The following is a 20,169-nucleotide window of genomic DNA, read 5'->3' on the forward strand; positions in this document are numbered from 1 at the left end:
AGTTGAGTGCATGTGCTCAGCGTCAAATCCAGAGGTTGTCTTTGGGAAATAGACATATGAGTGTTTCCAGCATTGATGCAAAGGTTGAAGGGGTGGGGGATCAGCCTGTCAGTGCTCAGACCATACGCCGCACACTGCATCAAATTTGTCTGCATGCCTGTCATCCCAGAAGGAAGCCTCTTCTAAAGATGATGCACCAGAAAGCCTGCAAATAGTTTGCTGAAGGCAAGAAGACTAAGGAAATGGATTACTGGAACCATGTTCTGTGGTCAAGCGTGTGTGGCTAGAACCAGAAGAGATGGGAGTGTCATGGTCTGGGGCTGCTGGCACTGGGGAGCTACAGTTCATTGAGGGAACCATGAATGCCAACATGTACTGTGACATACTGAAGCAGAGCATGATCCCCTCCCTTCGTAGACTGGGCTGCAGGGCAGTATTCCAACAGGATAACGACCCCAAACACACCTCCAAGACGACCACTGCCTTGCTAAAGAAGCTGAGGGTAAAGGTGATGGACTGGCCAAGCATGTCTTCAGACCTAAACCCTATTGAGCATCTTTGGGGAATCTTCAAACGGAAGGTGGAGGAACTCAAAGTCTCTAATGGCGCTTTTCCACTGCATGGAACCATACCGGTTTGGCATGCTTTTGTGCTTTCCCACTGCTGGTACCGCATGGTATAGGGTCGGAACGGTTCGGTATGGTAGGGTATAGGTTTGCTTTTCCACTGCATGGAACCGAACGGTAAGGCTCTGAAAAAACAGTACCTACTCGATTGTGGTTCCAACAGGTACCAAACTGGTACCATATCCCACAATCCTTTGCATGCAGTCACTACTAGCCACTGATTGGTCAGAGAATCCCACCCACCCCGTTGTTATCCCACCCACTTAACTTTAGTACTACTTTAGTGGAAAAGCAAACCTATACCGTACCGTACCGAACCGTTCCGACACTATACCATGCGGTACCAGCAATGGAAAAGCAAACCGGGCCAAGCAGGGCCGAGTAGAGCCGAGCCGGTACGAGCCGGGACTTGCAGTGGAAAAGTGCCATAACATCCACCATCTCTGTGATGTCGTCATGCAGGAGTGGAAGAGGACTCCAGTGGCAACCTGTGAAGCTCTGGTGAACTTCATGCCCAAGAGGGTTAAGGCAGTGCTGGAAAAAAATGGTGGCCACACAAAATATTGACACTTTGGGTGCAATTTGGACGTTTTAACTAAGGGGTGTACTCACTTTTTTTGCCAGCACTGTTGCCAGGGGTGTACTCACTTTTGTGAGATACTGTATTTGTTTGCCTTCCACCTAATCTTAGCTCTGTCTTTGTCAACTTTGTATGGTGTAAAAGTATTATCTAGAGACTCTGGACAGAAGTGAATAGAGTGTTACCCAGATAGCCATAGTTACTGATGTAGTTGCAGGTTTTGTATTCAGATTTAGGATCTCTACAGTTTTTTTTCAGCCCATCCAAAATAAATGCAAATACAGTCAACATCACATCATAAAGACACCAGGTCTGAGTGCTTGCGGGAATATCTGTTCACGTTGCCCACAGATTTTGGTATACTGCACTTGAAAAGTTTAAAGTAAAATGAATTGTAAAAAAAATCTGACATTTCATTCAAGAGACCTATTCTCACAAGCACTGCAATACTGAATTGGCTACTTTAACCCCCTTAGCCCACCTACACTTTGTACTCCTTATCCATTCAAAGAAATTCAACCAAAAATATACATGAGATGCGCTATTCTACTCTACAGGTGTATGTATCATGTTTTCTGCTTACAGATATCAGCAAAATCTGAAAATATATACGGAAGACAATGTAAAAAAGCAAGAGGGTTACATGGTTCATGTTTTACAGTTATAATCTATTTTCATGCTACATAGGCATACAAACATCTGGTTGTGTAAAGCCTGTTCATACTGTAATAGGTACTGCTAGAATTGCTTTATTTAAAGTTATGTTGATGTATGCTTTGAAGTGTGTGTGTTATATATATATATATATATATATATATATATATATATATATATATATATATATCCAAAACCTTTTTTTTTGTTTTGGATAGAGCAGAAAAAGTTTAGAACCTCTGTCAGTTTTTTTTTGTTTTTTTTTAGTATAGTTGGGGACTTTTTCCTGTACTTTCTTTAACAATGATACAACCAATAGTAAGAGAAATCTCTTTAAATTGCCTCTTAGACAATATTCGTTGGACAAAATGTCACCATTAGAAAATGTCCCCTCATTCCTGCCTCAGTGACAGCTATAAAAATTTGGATGCTCCAACATTTCAATGGATGGACAACATTTCAATTTGGATGCCCCAATGGTCACCAGTACAAATAGAGAAGGATAATCTCCCTGAGGAGGGACAAAAAAAATAGAACTCTAAATAGGGAAAGAAGGTTAACAGATCCCCTTCTGTATATAACCTACAGCCCAAATGTATTTATTTATTTATTTTCTTTTTGCATGTACATCCGCTACAGGCTTTAATTAATAAAATATGTAAAAAAAGTGTTTCTTGTTTGCTGAACTACTATTACAAAGCCTAAAACCTTCTTTCCTCTGAGTTGAATAACAAATGGTGCTGTGACTTAGTCTAGTCAATATTATATAACTGGATACCTTTTGTACAATTAGGTTTTCATATCCTGATTTTTAGAAATAAATTCCTGACAGGCATTCTGACTTCAATACTGTATCCAACACCAACACAAAACTATAGATAAACTAAAGAAAAATATAGGCTGTCGATGCTGTCCATCTTCCAATGATACCAGTTCCTGCCTATCTTTGACTTAGGGACTTTATAAGTCCTTGACTAAAGACAAACAGACAGAATAGAAAGTCAATGTGAAGTCAGAACTCCTGGTTTGCATACTGGTCCTGGGGTAATGCCTCAGAAAATATTGAAGCCATGGGATCACTATAATTGCCAGGAAGCTAGCATTCTTGGAAGGAATGATCGGCAATGGTAGCCTTCAAATTCTCTTAGTACGCTTTTGTTTAAATTCTAACTCTGAGGCTGACAGACTTGTACACAATCTGTCCCTTAAACATTTTGGGTCATCTTAGTGCATGGACTAAATGCACTTCAGACTTTAAAAGCATACTTTCAAGACTCCAATATTGTTTCCCTTTGAGTGGGGTAGTTCAATTCACATGAATTACTTTCTGGTGATGATGTGCTCATTGGATTCACCCTTGGTAAAGATGTAGTAGAACTGATCTCATCCCTCTGTGTAAACTGATGACAGCTGGCTAGGACAGCGGTCAATGATGTTAATCTGTAGGAAGCTGGTATCGTCTGCATTATTTCGTTGGGAGTCACCAAAAAGCCCAGCTGAGCCACTTGGAAAATCGTAAACTGAAAAACAAGTGATAAAAAAACAGAATTATGATATATATATATATATATATCAGACATACTGTGAATATATACATTTAAAGAAAATACAGTACAGGCTGACATTGCTAGCAGAAAAAAAAGATAAAAATAAAATACAAAAGGCTAAATTAATTTTCTTTTCAGCTGTAAAACTGTAATGTTGCAATCTTGTTGGACTCAGCAGAGAATAACTGTCACTTTTCTCAAAATAAAGATCCTTATCCTGCAATGTTAGCTTTGTGAATTAAATCTAAAATCTATTTTCTTAAGCTGTATGCCATTTTTTTTTGCCCATGTAACAGCAATTTGTTCTTGTGTTCACAGCCTTGCAGTTCATCTCTCAAGGCTGGCCATATCACAACAAACCGAGGGAGCACATTGGCATCATAAAGGACATTTCTTTAAATGATCAGGCAACCTAATTTTTCTCACAGATATAATAAAGATATTTAGATATAAAAAACATTTGGGGAGTTCATAGAGTGTCTATGCACAACAAATGTTGGCGTGGGCGACAGACTGATGTACAAGGCTGTTGATAACAGGTACACAAATTTAAAGCAAATACCAAGTGCTGAGGTTCACTGAGGCTGAAGTGTCCATACAAAGCTCCCTCTCCACAGCTGCAGCTGCTGAGGATTTTTATAGCTGGTTGGGTGGATGGGGATTCAGAGACACTAGTCCCCCAGTGGGCAGATTCCTTAAGTAACAGATGGCCTACAATTGGCTATAGAATTCACCTACTGCCTTCCGTAAATCACAAAAAAAGATAGGACCTGCTGGGGAACTAGTCCCTCAGCTTCCCCATCAGACTTTGTCAACTCTCAGTGTCCCGCATGAGGTCCTCATGTCTCGGCTATTCAAACAGACAGAGCCTGCCAACCTGGAAGGAAGACTGGGTGAAGATAAAAATCCCTATCAATGGGGGCAGCACAACGTTGGAGGGATACGTTTTTAGGTAAGTCTGTCATAATGTGCTAATATGCAGTGTATACTGGCACATTATGATATGACCTGCAGGGGGACCAGTTTTTTTTTTTTTATTTTTTTTTACACAGTTTACTACCACTTGATTAACCTCCAGTTTTTTTATCTACAATTTGAAGTTTGTAAAAGTGTTGCTATTATTAACTACCTGAATCTGCTTCACGTATCAGTAAAGCTACCAAAACTAGCAGTAGAGATTTTTTAATCTGGTGCAGGCCATTTGAAAGGTGTCATACTGCCAGAAAAGTGGAGTAAGTTCTTTATCTTAGGTGCTCAAAATGTCTTCCATCAACGTTGCAACAACCCTCAACACAAATTCTAGCTAGGATCAATGTCCAATAACAATTGTGAGATTAACTCCTTCAATCTGTCCACTGTGTGAGGCTTCCTTTAAAAAACATTATCCTTTACTACAACCCAAAGAAAGATGTTAATAGGTGTCAGTTTGGGTGAAGGTTAGTGATGCTACATTGCCTGCCAAGCAAAGGGGTTTTCAAGATAACTCCATGCTGACAAAGCAAAATTTACGATAAAGTAGAAGTAATATATACAGTATCTCACAAAAGTGAGTACACTCCTCACATTTTTGTACATTTTTTACTATATCTTTTCATGTGACAACACTGAAGAAATGACACTTTGCTACAATGTAAAGTAGTGAGTGTACAGCTTTTATAACAGTGTAAATTTGCTGTTCCCTCAAAATAACTCCACACACAGCCATTAATATCTAAACCAATGGCAACAAAAGTGAGTACACCCCTAAGTGAAAATGTCCAAATGTGGCCCAATTAGCCATTTTCCCTTCCCGGTGTCATGTGACTCATTAGTGTTACAAGGTCTCAGGTGTGAATAGGGAGCAGGTGTGTTAAATTTGGTAAAATCGATTTTCCTCAGAGCCTCATTCAATGCGATTTTTTGTTCATGTCTGTGAGTATGTTTTTGGCATCTTAATAAAAAGTTTTAAAGGTGTCCAAGGGTAATGCACTAGGTGTTTGCTCTTCCTTTGTTCTTTCCTGTGTTAAATTTGGTGTAATTGCTGTCACTCTCTCATACTGGTCACTGGATATGTAACATGGCACCTCATGGCAAAGAACTCTTTGAGGATCTGAAAAAAATTATTTAAGAAGATTGCCAAGACCCTGAAACTGAGCTGCAGCATGGTGGCCAAGACCATACAGTGGTTTAACAGGACAAGTTCCACTCAGCACAGGCCTCGCCATGGTCGACCAAAGAGGTTGAGTGCACAGGGCCATATCCAGAGGTTGTCTTTGGGAAATAGACATATGAGTGATGTCAGCATTGCTGCAGAGGTTGAAGGGGTGGGGGGGGGCAGCCGGTCAGTGCTCAGACCAATTTGATGCAGTGTGCAGCGTATGGTCTGAGCACTGACCACTTCTAAAGATGATGCACAAGAAAGTTTGTAAACAGTTTGCTGAAGACAAGCAGACTAAGGACATGGATTACTGGAACCATGTCCTGTGGTCTGATGAGACCAAGATAAACTTATTTGGTTCAGATGGTGTCAAGCGTTTGTGGCAGTAACAAGTGTGTCTTTCCTACAGTCAAGCATGGTGGTGGGAGTGTCATGGTCTGGGGCTGCATGAGTGCTGCCGGAACTGGGGAGCTACAGTTCATTGAGGGAACCATGAATGCCAACATGTACTGTGACATACTGAAGCAGAGCATGATCCCCTCCCTTCGGAGACTGGGCCGCAGGGCAGTATTCCAACATGATAATGACCCCAAACACACCTTCAAGACGACCACTGCCTTGCTAAAGAAGCTGAGGGTAAAGGTGATGGACTGGCCAAGCATGTGTCCAGACCTAAACCCTATTGAACATCTGTGGGGCATCCTCAAACAGAAGGTGGAGGAGCGCAAGGTCTTTAACATCCACCAGCTCCGTGATGTCGCCATGGATGAGTGGAAGAGGACTCCAGTGGCAACCTGTAAATCTCTTTTGAACTCCATGCCCAAGAGGGTTAAGGCAGTGCTGGAAAATAATGGCGGTCCCACACAAAATATTGACACTTTGAACCCAATTTAGACATTTCCACTTAGGGGTGTACTAACTTTTGTTGCCAGCGGTTTAGACATTAATGGCTGTGTGTTGAGTTATTTTGAGGGAACAGAAAATTTACACTGGTATACAAGCTGTACACTCACTACTTTACATTGTAGCAAAGTGTAATTTCTTCAGTGTTGTCACATGAAAAGATATAATGAAATATTTACAAAATGTGAGGGGTGTACTCACTTTTGTGAGATACTGCACCTACTTTTGGCTATTTATATATAAATTTAAATTGAAGCAGCTGATTGTTTTTTTGTAAGAGATTCACTTTTTATATCCACTCTGTTTATAAGTACTTCATGATGCCTGGGCGCTCTCTGGGTTTTTACATTGTATGCACATGTTCACAATATGCTCAGAGGCTTTTTGTGAATGTGAAATAGTTTCTTAACTTCACTTACACACTTTCAGAAAATCTTTTTCCTTTCATTTATTTGCACAAACAATATACTTGGAAGCAATTGGATTGATGAAGAATGCAGGTATACAATGCGATGTAAAATGCAAGGTATGTGGAACTCAAATTTCCTCATGAAATTGTTTTTGCAAAGTCCAGAACAACCACAATTAATATTTTGGTGACCTGGCTTTAGCAAAATAACATCTGACTAAGTAGTATGGGATGCCATTTTTTCATTTCAGCATTTTTCCCTTTGTTGCCCAATCTGCCTCCATAAGATAGATAGTGTTCGTATTTAAACATGTACATCCAAATGCTTAGCACACGCCAAGCAGTTTACAGACCTATCTCTGCTGTTTTAGCAGAAACAACAGAAAACAATGGGAGTTTAATATTCTGGCCATCATTTGATTTTCCACTATTCCATTTCTATCCACCATTCAACCACTTACTACCCGCTCGCCGTCAAATGACGGTGGAGCGGTGTAGCTATTATCCTGGGACGCCGTCATATGACGGTGCACCAGAACAGCCTCTGTCGCACGCCCCCTGGGGTGCGCGGAGCGACGATCGTGACCGCGCCGTGTCCTAGCAACATCTCGGTAAAGAGTCAATGACATGACTCTTTACCCATGTAATTGGCTGTGTCCAATCACAGCTGGTCACATGTAAATGAAGAAGTGTTGTTATTTGGCTCTCCTCGCCTCACACTGTCAGTGTGTGAGACGAGGAGAGCCGATCAGCGGTTCCTCGTCATAGAGGACAGAAATACAAGTAATCAGGGCACTGATGATCAGTGCCCTGATTACACAAAATGTAAAAAAAGTGCCCTTAATGCCTACCATCAGTGCCCACAGTGCCCACCATCAGTGCCCACAATCAGTTCCCATAATACTGCCAGTCAGTGCCCATCATTGCCTGCTCATCTAGGCACTGATGGGCACTGACTGGCAGCACTATGGGCACTGATTGTGGGTACTGATGGTGCTGCCCATCAGTGGCACCCATCAGTGTCCATCAGTGCCGCCTGTCAGTGGCCATCAGTGCCGCCCGCCAGTGTTGCCTCTCAGTGCCCGTCAGTGCCACCTCTCAGTGCCCATCAGTGCCACCTATCAGTGCTCATCAGTGCTGCCTAGCAGTGCTCATCAGTGCTGTCTATCAGTGTCACCTATCAGTGCCCATCAGTGCGGCATATTAGTACCTCCTCATCAGTGCCCATAAGTGCCACCTCATCAGTGCCCATAAGTGCCAGCTCATCAGTGCCCATCAGTGCAGCCTATAAGTGCCCATCAGTGCTGCCTCATCAGCGCACATCAGTGAAGGAGAAAAATGTATTTATTTTCAAAATGTACTCACAGAAAATAAGAAAAACTTCTGTTCTGATTTTTTCTTTTTTTTTTTGTAAGAAATAAAAAACCCAGAGGTGATTAAATACCACCAGAAGAAAGCTCTATTTGTGTGAAAAAAATGATAAAAATGTCATATGGGTACAGTGTTGTATGTCCGCGCAATTGTCATTCAAAGTGTGACAGCGCTGAAAGCTGAAAATTGGCCTGGGCAGGAAGGGGGTGAAAGTGTACTGTAGGCAAGTGGTTAAGTTCTGAGACTATCTACTCAGAGTATTATTTCACATGTGGTCAAAAATTTTAGGACTGCAATGACAACATCATTATTGTGAAATAATTTGATTCTCTGTTCTTGCCGGAATTCCTAAGTCACATTACATTAAATAAACCATCCTAGAAATTCTATAATGTTTTGCTACGTTTAGTAGCATGTCCTCAGAGAAATATACAGCTCACCTAAAATTGTCTGTACAATCAGGCGAAGTGTGAGCTAGAGTACTTGCTAGCCACACATTTAAATGAAAAGAAAGTTTAACAAATGTTCATAAAATAATTAATTAAGCAGCCTTAAACAACAGGGGAACAATTAATGTTCTAGGTTACAGGTATTAATTGGCCGTTGGTGGTTGATTAACCCTTTCGTGCCTGGGCACATTGATGCCTAGATGTCCGGGAAAAAATTTAGCATCACAATGTATTGGATATGGAATAGTTTGCATACCTAATTGGCTTTATTATGTTTAGGGCCATATAAGGGTTTTAGTTTATATACTGTATAAAAAAAAACCTGTCCTGATTTTATTTGTGAAAATACTTAAAAAAAATCTATGTTTTAACTAATTTATATTATTTTCATTCATGTAATCTGGTAAGTACAGCATCACACCTATGGCAATGAAGATGAGCACTGAAGCCTCAAGGTGGCACTGTGCAACTGTAAACTGAAGGTTTTTATTAATTTATTTATTTATTTCAATGAGGCCTTCAGCAATAATGTGATCACTATGTCATAGCTGACATAGTGACCACATGACCAGGACACGTGCTGATTGGTTCCTGACTCTCAGTGTGGACCTAAACTGCCAGTGATAGCTGGGATTGAGAGCCACCAGCTGTATTAAGTGAATAACACGATGGCCACACTTACCAACTCCTTGTTAATACCTGGCTGTCATACTGACCCCCGACTTTGATTCTTTGAATCACTAATCCAGAACAAGTATGCAGTCCTGACTATAGTCTGACTTTCCTCATACCTGTCCTGGATCAGTGAATCAGAAAGTACTAGAGCTTCTCTGTGGCACAACAGGTAAGGCTGCAAGCTACGAAACAAGGAACCTTCCAGTTCAAGGACACCTAGGTACATGACAATAAGATTCCCAAAAAAAAAAAAAATTATAAATAAAAAAAAAAAAAAAGAAAGTACTGAAGCCAGTGAATAAATATGACAACTAGCATTTTAAGAATGAATAGTGTTAATATGATAAAGTGCTAAAATAGCAATAGAACCTTAGTGCAATATACAAGATATGTGATCAAAAAAAATCTGTCTTAAACATATCCCAAAACATAAAGTGCATGGGCATTAAGTGAAAAACATCCATAAACAACTCTCTAAGGAGTGCAACTTTCTCTTTTCTCACAACTTTATTAGGTGGGGGAAAAATCCTTAAAGAACTCCTAGAGGAGTGAAACTCTCTCATGCAGCAATTTAATTCAAAGTGCAGATCCTGTGCAGCAATAGCAGTAAGACGTTCAGATAAGCTCATAAAGTTTCCATGTCCAGTCAGTGCTCCATACCAGAGAAGGAGTTCATTCTTCCACCACAGACACATGTTCCCCATAGACAGAGACTCACCTAACCAAAATGACTTCTAAAACTATGTTTAATAACACTCATATAAATTGATAAGAGAGGAAGAAGAAGACCATCATATCACAATCAATAATACAAATTAAAACAAAAGCCATTAAAATCACTCGCCCAACACTAAGGAATATGAGTTCAATCTCTCCCAGGCTGCAACACTCTACACCACCAACTCATTGTGTATGCGCTTCTGCCCACAATGCAAGATAGTGTCACAGTGTTGTACCCTTGCTCAATTTGAGCTCCTAAGAAAGTCCTTCTCTGACTATTTGGGCAATGTTACAGCATCAAGCATTATGGGCAGGCACTCACAGAGTGCATTGAGAAAGTTGCACTCCTTAGGAGATTTATATGGAAGTCTTTCCCTTAATGTCCATGCACTTTACATTTTGGAGTATTTTTAGCACTATTTTTAGTACAGATTTTATCACATATATTTTGCACGAAGGTTCTATTGCATTTTTTTTTGTATCATATTAATACATTCACACATACAGTATATGATATCAGGATATCTATACAGCAGCTAGGACACATATATTTTTGGATGTCATCTTTTTTTAATGTGGACTAATATAAAATATAAGCATTTTAAGAATGAATTCACCAATGGAAGTCCAGTCTGAGAGATTTTATTGAACGTGTGGGTTTTACTTAGCTTGTGGTTTACTGTACACCATACTTGTGTCAAAGTGATTCTTATTTCACAGTGAAAATGTATAAAGTATGCTGAATGTTTGAAAGCAAACTTCCATTATACATTAGTGCTAATTGCAGCTGAGATCGTCCAAAGAATGCTCAATAAACCTGACTAAGGGCCAGTTGACATTATGGGGTTTATTTACTAACGCTAGAGAGGGCAAAATTAGTCACAACTCTGCACAGAAACCAATCAGCTAGTTTAATTAAGCTTTAGCAATAAAACCTGGAAGCTGATTGGTTTCTCTGCAGAATTGTGACTAATGTTGCCCTCTCTAGCTATAGTAAAAAAAAAAAAAAAACTATATGTTGGGCTGCACTGGTCATCCTTGCCCAACACAGTCCCAACACATATACAAGGCAATCTGCCTTGAGTCCTATGCATTCAGTTCATGCCACTGTGCTAAAGTGATGTGTGCTAAAATAAAAATAAGACACGCTGTACTTTTTTTAGCGTGTTGCATTGCAGTACACTACATTGAAAACTGCTTCAGTAAATAAAGATGAAGGGAATGTCACTAAAAAAAAGTATACATTGTGATGCGTCAATTATGATTTACAGTGCACACCAGTGTCCGCAATCAGAAAAGTAAATGAATGAAAACACTGATAGAATTATAGACAGTTCTTACCTGCAATACCTGACTGGGAGGTAAATGCCCTATGAAATGCATCAAAATCTGATTTGTTCCCACCATTGTGAGGCAAACATTCTTCAAAGGAAGGCACCATACTGCAAGCACTACTATGCTGCATGTTCCGCTGCGGATCACTGAAATGTGGAGAGCAAAATGTCTGCAGCTGGCCATAAATTCCTGCAAAGACAAAGGATGTGGTAGGTTTTAATCACCTGTATACTGTAAAAGAACACATGAATGTAGTTATATCTGAAGTAGTAAAACAGACTAAACTTAAAGAGTATGCATAACACAATTTTTGTTGAGAGAGATTTTCTGTCAAATTAAAACAATAAACATACAGGGGTTTACCCTTGCCTATTCTATCTAAAACTGAAAAAATTAAAAAAAAAATCTAGAAGTTCAATACCAATGAGATCTTAAGACATTTTCTAGTTACTAAAGTTACAAAAATTCTCGTACGACAGAATACAACTTTGGAAGTGATGTAAGAAGTTGTATTGCACTGTGATATATTCTTTAGTTTCTGAGCAAGTGTGGTCTTGGTCTTCTATTTTTTTCTGACAAATACTGCAATGATTAAACTAAAATCTTCGTTCTAGTATTGTACAAGAAAAAATGTTGTGTTTGTCCATTTGGATAACGTCTTATAAACTGTCGTGATCAGCTTTCGAAAAGCTATGTACTAACGATCAGATTATCGTACAATCGCTTCAAAAGCAGTATTTTTCATCCGATCTTTTGATCGTGTGTACTACGGTTTAAGGATTAGTATTTGCTACAATTGCAAGATGCACTGGGCTGTTTTTGTCTCTTACAAAAAGCATACAAATAACAAAATGTGATGTTCAATAAAGACTGCAAAGAGCAATGATACATTATGTAGCAAGCTATGAGAAATACCAAATGTAAATTTCAGTTTATTTATGACCGATCAGTGAAAGGTGATCACTGACTAGAATCCGGGCAGAAGAGTTCAACATAGATAAGGGGAATCCCAGTACCCAAGAAAGAACACACTCAGAAATGACCGAACTCTACATATTTAGTCATTCCTCCTCTTCAGCTTGTAAATTCAGGTTGTAATGTAAGAAAAAATCCCATCAGATCCCTTAATGCAACTAGAATTCTCCTGCCCTACATTACCTGCTCGCTTAGTTCAAAGAAAGTAGGTGAAATTGTTAGTTACACACAGAAATAGTGATTTGTTCAGCTTCTTATATTGAAGAACTTCATTTTCAATTAGTCATTCAAAGGTTAAATTAAGCAAATATGAGATATGATTTTCTTTGGATGTGTCAGACAAACATATGCTTTGGATTAAGTCAGCATTTTAAAATGAGCTGCAGGATATAAGATGGTGAGCAAGCATTCATGACTCGACTATACAGATTAAAAGGCTCATTCTAGTTGGACCAAGATGTTTATCAGCATTTCCAAGCATTACTTTATCACATTCTCACTTTTCCACATTTGTATTTATTACTTTAAATGCAGATACAGAAACTACAAGCATTCAACTCCACGGAAATTTAAGCTCAAGCTTTTGAACCAAGCAGGAACTGGGCTAGTCCTATACAATGACGATTTTTCAACATCTTCTGAATCCCCTTAAAGCAAAGATTTAGCATTGTATGAATTATTTTTGAGACACATGCCAAAATGCAAAATGTAAAAAGGCATGAGAAGAATATATGAAGTGTGTATTTTAGACCTATATGGGGCCCTACTTTTTAAACATTCGAAAAAGAAACATCTCCTTGCCGGTTGCTACTGGAAATGAGCAGATCCAATCTGGATTAGGCTAATTAGGAGGGCCCTGGATACCACAGCTAAATTCCAGTCTTTTGTGCATTTGAGGGGCTACTTCTGACCTTCCAAGTGCCCGACCTGTTTCTTTATGAAGATTACATCCCAAAGAGTGGAAAAACTGGGAACTTGATAAAGTAGCAACTTCTGCACTACATACATCAAACATGTAGTTTTTGAGGGTGGTTTGCTGGAGCATAAGGAATAAAAAGTGGCAGTCACAGGCCCAAGAACTTGACCAAATGTCCCAGATAAAAGGGCCTGGGAACGCCACTGGAAAGGCATGTAATTTGTACCCTAATATCTCACATGATGCCCCCTCTTAGAGGATAAAGGTCAGCAGTATCACCACCAAACCACAGCTATGCAGGATTTAAGAAATGGAAGCAAAATTGTCTTAGAGAAGTGTGGTGAAATTGCAAGAACTTTTTGATACAATTTTTAAAAACCCATTAATATAACGCAATATATTTACATTTAATTGCGACCACAGCATTTTAAGACGCATTGAAAGAATTTACACTAAAATCGGTTAACATCTTACATTTGTGCTGCCATTGCCAAATTATAAGCAGTTTTGGCATATTCTATTCTTCTAATCAGAGCAGAGCTGGGTAATGTTAGGTAGCTTAGTGACACTACTAAAATTGCTAAGAGTAGCAATCCGTGGTTAAAAAGATGGAACCCATGGCTTCCTATAGTGTGGAAGTAACAGGTAGCACCCATTGCACATCCCTGGAACACTATGCAATAATATGAGATTAACTGCTGCTATACTGTATGTTACTAGTGTAGCTTACACCATAAAGACCCATTCATTTGATCTGTTTAAGCAATCCCCATGTTGCTCTAGACTAGGTGAAATGCTGCATGTTCAGGCACTTTTTTCTTTTGAACAGATTTATGTTACTTAATGGCTCTGTGTCCAAGCAATACAAAATACAAAAAATATGAATACAATGTAAAAAAGAATACAAATTATGGTGATTTTAAATAATTGATACCAATGGTTCAAAGACTAAATTGGTCTAAAATGAACTTTTGCTGTGAACAGTCCTTCAAGATTTACGTAAAAAACGTTATATTGTACATAACATGTTAGTGAACATGTACACAATATATGTACTTTACTGTATATGTACACAGACGTACATTACAATTTATAGCTTGCATTAGTAGCTGAGAAAAATTTCTTGTTACTTTCTAGATGACTTGTACAGTTGGCTTTTTCTCCCTCAAGGAAATCTGCAGCTGTGTAATACTTGTAGTTGATAGTGTGGTTAGTCTATCTTGGACTTGTGTCATAGTTTCCTTTAAAGTATTAACACTTAAGGATTTCTACTTGATTGCAAGAGGCGCAACCTTTCAGCAGGGAAGTACTTACGACTCCATCCTGTTCACTAAGCACATTGGCTGCTAAGAGCTCCTTTTTTATTTTTTGCTACAGCCAATTTAAAATGAGCTGACAGGTTGCAGATAAAATGCCGCTATTGTTTGGCAACAGCTCAGGCTGAAAATTTAATAGCTGTGCTAGAGACAGCTTTCTAAAGTCTTAGCATTATTACAGGCTATGTTTGGAGTCCAAAGAGCTTGGCTGAAACATTTTCAACTATAAAGTAATACACATAATACAGGAGCTAAGAAAAATCTACAGGACTGATATTTTTTCATTGCTAGAAAGCACAAAAGAACGCACAACTTCAAATGGCATCTTTTAAAACATATATTAAATGTTCTGGATATATGTAGAACATTAACTGTACTTTTTAAAACTATTTTGCTTATCATACAAGACAGAGTAAATAATTGCCATTTTGTATTAAAAAAAAAAAAAATTGTAAGGGCATTATCCAATTAAGGTGATCAAACATAACGTTTTATGGAGAGCAGTCCATGACACAAGTTGAGTGGGGCAGTAGAAGGTATTGCATTTCAACTGGAGTTAGCCACTTCTTGGTAGGGTTAGACACTACTCAGTTGAAAAAAGAAAAACTGATTTCAACAAAAGACCCTGGGGTAAATGCCAGCACTTCAGTAGGCAACAGTATCATTTAGGGACACTTCATTGGTACATTGATGACTTTCTTGTTTAATTTTATTCTTTTTCATTTTGGGGGGGGGGGGGGGGTTGTTTAGATGTGCCTTCATGTAATAAAAATGAAAAAGCAAAATAAAAACATATACAGCTGGAAAAAATACAGGGAAACTTATTTTTTAGTTTCCAATGTTTCCTATTGAGAATTTTCAGTAGAAAAAGTAGAAAAGTAGAAAGGTACATAGACTAAACATAAGGTACATTAGTTGTGCATCAAAATACAAAAAATAAGTTTTTTACATAAAAAAAGAACATCATATGGTCAATATGAATTACGCTATGCACAGAACTTATAAAGGTCTGGCCTGGTACACAACGAAAATATACCCTCACCTGCCCAGTCATATTTAAGCTCTCACCCCAACAGCTTATCGCAGGGGGGAAGAGATGCTTATCGCAGGGGGGAAGAGATGGAGATGATGCTGTAGTGCAGTGGTCCTGAACTCCAGTCCTCGGGGCCCACTAACAGGCCAGATTTTAAGTATTACCTTGGGGAGATGCAGACTAGAATACTGCAATCACTGAGCAGCAAATGAGATCACCTGTGATATAATTTAGTTATCTTGCAAACCTGGCCTGTTAGTGGGCCCTGAGGACCGGAGTTGAGGACCACTGCTGTAGTGTACTGACAAATAATCAGCGCCTCTACTAGGGCTCTACGAATGGGGGACCAGTGGGGATAAATAGCGTCCCTGTAATCCTCATCCTGCTGCATATCCCTAGTGTACAGAAATGGGCACATAGTGTACTGTGTTGTTTGGTTTTTGCATAGCACTTCTATATGAGATGGTGATTAGGGCCTGCAGCTTTATATAATTAATTTACCTATTCATAGTAGCTCGCAGGACCCTTTGCTGTTTTATTGACTACTGTAATATTACTTCACACGGCAAAGTGTCCTTAGAGAACAATAAAGAAGAGTAGAAAAAAAAAGGATAGAAGGAAAAAAGAGAGAGAGAAAAAAAAAAGTAGGTGAAACTTTTTTTTTAAAGTTTATAAACTCCTACTTAATGCTTACAGATTGCAGGTTTCATGGCTAAAAAAGGAACAGACACAAAAAGGAAAACTCATTCAAGATCCTCTTCATGTGTAGTAAATGCTGTATACAGATGTTAGCTACCTGGCAATTTATATAATACATACTGAGGCTCACTACCAATTCAAACAATAAATGCATTGTGTACAATAAGGTACATAGAGGTTAGCACTGTAGTAGCACTGAGGCTTGGCTGAGCTATCAGCTTGGAATCTTCTCTTTTCATATGTTTGTGTGGGATCCTCTGAATGTTCTGGTTCATTGCCACAAGGCAAAAACATACTGGCTGTGGTAGAGACACTTGAATGTGTGCAGAAATTGACTGTGGACTCTCATAGGCTGCTGTCACATCCAGGACTGGACCCTTCTCTACAAACGGGCCAAAGAAGGAACCTGGTTGGCCTTTGGGGTAAGATGGATTCTGATTGGCCAATGGGTTGCTAAGCCTAATCAACCTCCTTACTGACAGGGGGGTGTAATCCTGGAGAGTGGGCCAGGTTAATGGGGATCTGTGATCAGAGCATGTCCCCATGCATGTGTCTGAGCTCCTGGGAGTCAAGAGTGAGGAAGTGTCTTCCTATAGTGTTAGGACCTACCGGCTGTGTGTGTCTGAGCCAGGGAAGCCTGGGCTGCGTGTCTGCTGCAAGGATACCAGGGCCATATTGCTGCTGTGTGTCACCATGTAAGACCACAACCAGAGAGAGGTGCTGAAAGCTATTGGTTGCAGTGACAGAAGGGAGCCATGTGCGGTTGTGAATAGTGTTACTGTTCCAGAGAATGACCTTTATTCCTAAATCCTGCTGTTCCAGTATTCTTTTGTTTCAGCATTCTGTGGTTCCAGGGTTTCAGTTGTTCCAGAGGGTTCCAGTTGTTCCAATTTTCATGCAGTTCTAGTGTTGCGGTGCCAAGAGATTGCTGCATTAGATATCCGGAGCTACTGAAAGGAGGCTCCATTCATTGACATCAACCATCAGGGCCTGTTGGGCATCTAAGTCATGTTGCAACCTCTTTGAATAGAGTGATCCACCACAATGAAAAGTCTCATGAAGTTTATGCCTCAATGGCCAGTGGCTAGGTAGGGCCTCTTGCTTACAGATAAGCTAATTTCCTTAAGTAATATGACCACCTTCTATATATTAAGCTGTAAATGCAATTTATACAGCTCATACTGTACAAATGAAACTGTATACACTGGTAAACTCTATTTAAAAAAAAAAAAAAAAACATGTAGGAGAAAGTGAATACAAATAATTGACTCCGAAGTTAAGAAATGAATGCTATTCATCAGCTTATTCACCTGACAAAGCTTCTCTCTTTTTTTTTTTTTTTTTACATTAAAATAATAAATGCTATAATTACCTGCTCTGTGCAGTGGTATGACACAGTGCTGATCCTTACCTCCTCCTTTGGAATCTCCTACCTTGGCTCCTCCTTTTCTCCCATTGGCCTCCAAGTCCACTTGTGTGGGCCGTTTCTGAGCCGGGCTGTGTGCATCCATAGAGACACACACTTGTGTGGGCCGTTTTCGAGCCGGGCTGTGTGCATCCATAAACACACACTTTTGTGGGCCGTTTCCTGAGCCGTGCTGTGTGCATTCATAGACACACACAGCGGGGCTCAGCCACCCCCCCCCGCCCAATCTCCTCACACAAATTGACTGACAGCAGCAGAAGTCTATGGCTCCCGCTGCACTCAAAGACTCCTGTGATTGCAGGAAGAGAGGATCACACGGGACAGTTATGGATCGAAAGAGGACTCAGGTAAGTCTTGAGGAGGTGGCGGGGGGGGGGGCACAGGCATTGGAAGAGGCTTTACCTTAATGCAAAAGAATGCATTAAGCTAAAAAAAAAAACTTTTGCCATATGAAATACTTTAGATTAATATATATATAAAAAAAAAAAAAAGGATTCAGCCATTCCTGCCTAAGTGCACAAATAATGAAATAAGCACCTAGCCCCAATTAACACAAATAACCACAAATACATAAACCGGGGTAACCTATGCTCATTAATCATCTTAAAATAATCAATACCAATATTCATGCAATACACGCAACCAATACATCATGAGTTAAAATATAATAAATACTGTTTTTACATATATAATGTATATAATTATATATTATTATTATTATTATTTACATATATAATATATATATTGTACGGCATATATACATATATTTTGGGCAGCATAGTTTTTATATAGTATTATGTTTCAAAACATAAAATAAATAAAAAAATCACACAAGTCATACTGAGGCATAATAATAAAAAAAAAAAAAAAAAACAGATGAATCTAGGCACATATGGCTTAAATTTGCATTATTTCCGGCATTTACATATACAAATATATTACATAACACATTACCTACTTACTTTGGATGTGGGAGTAGTTTCTACTTAGATTCAGGGATACCACCCATGAAAACAATATATTTCATTTAAACCCACTCATTATTTACAAATCTTGGTATGGGTCCTGGAGCCTGGAGAGTTTCCAGCGTATTGAATGGGATGAAGCTTCCAACCCTGGGTTTAAAGTGTTACGAAACCCAGGAGCCTGCATTCACTATATCTGGTCTCCCACAGTACAATGCAAATGCAATTGTTTATTTTAGTAAATACGAACCGCTAAATACCTTTTCTCATGTGCAGGAAATGGCAGTCTTTCATCAGTGTCCGGCTGAGCACTGGTTAAAGCTTGTAGGAGGAGTTTTCATTCACCTCTCAGTGTCCTATGAGGCTGCATGACTCCTGACCCTCTGTCTGGACATTTCTGATTGGCCATGTGCCGATCACATGCACCCTCCCCGAAAAAATAAAAAATAAAATCTCTCTAGCAATACACACCAAACTGAGCATATGCAGAGTTCCCCCAAGGCTCTCTACTATCAAGAGATGGATTGGGGACTGTGGAAGAAGGGGAAGAGCAAAGAAGACAGGCACAAACAGCCTTTTTACTGCAGAGGATTAACCCCTTAGGTTTCACAGTGAGTATAATAAGCATGCTTTACTGCATATACAGACTTATTTTACTGTTGTGGGTTTAGTAACACCTTACGTTTTACTGGCAACCCGCATCCTGATCCTGCAGGTGTGCACGGCCCTTTAAGCATAGGAACTGGCTATTCAGGGCTCTACCTTCCCGAGGACACTGTTGTGCTGCCAGTGAGCAGCAGGTACATGGACACACAAGGGATGTGTGTCTGTTTGTACTGACCAGGCTGACACCTGGAGCATTAGGAGCTGGAGCAGCATGTGAACAGCATCACCTTCAGGACTGGGAGACTGTGTTCTATTAGACTGAGAGTCAGTGTAGCCCAAGGTGGACTGCATTAAAGCCAGGACGCTGCGGTTTGTTTCTGTTTGCTGTACTAAGCTGAACCCCTATGTGGGAATCCTGCTGTAAAATATTTTTATTTTTGAAGCAATAGTAAACCACAGCAGAATAAAAAAAAAAAAAAAAACACCTGTAAGATAATGGCATAATGTGCTAGTATGCATCGCATATTAGCACATTATGAAATACTTTAGAAAAAAGCTCTTCCATCGGCGTCCAGTCACTGTTGGGAGGGCTGACATATTCCCCCAGCCCATTTTTCCAGGTTAGCTGGCTCCGTGCTATGAGTGGCAAGAGACACGATGATGTCACATCCGTGTATGCGCACGGGAGCCCTTGGTTCCTCCAAGAAGCTCTGAAGATCTGGCACGGTATGCCAGACCTTCAGAGCGCATGCGGCGATGACGTGAGCGGCTGCATGCAGGGTAAATATCTCCTAAACAGTGCAAGTATAGCACCCTCTTAGGTAGGT

The 20,169-nt window shown here is 39.6% G+C and overlaps 1 protein-coding gene across 1 annotated transcript in view; it reads right to left on the reverse strand.

Annotated features, from left to right (window-relative positions):
* Nucleotides 1-2,754: 2,754 nt before the first annotated feature.
* GLIS3 (GLIS family zinc finger 3) overlaps nt 2,755-20,169 on the reverse strand; it is a 529,924-nt gene continuing 512,509 nt past the window's right edge. The window contains exons 10-11 of the mRNA XM_082243469.1: nt 11,413-11,595; nt 2,755-3,380 (exon numbers count right to left, since the gene is read on the reverse strand). Of these exons, the coding sequence (XP_082099595.1) occupies nt 3,244-3,380; nt 11,413-11,595 (320 nt within the window). The 3' untranslated portion in view covers nt 2,755-3,243. The remainder of the gene's footprint in view (nt 3,381-11,412; nt 11,596-20,169) is intronic.

This window comes from Pelophylax lessonae (assembly GCF_965119305.1).
Source record: "Pelophylax lessonae genome assembly, chromosome: 1".
Taxonomy (NCBI): Eukaryota; Metazoa; Chordata; class Amphibia; order Anura; family Ranidae; genus Pelophylax; species Pelophylax lessonae.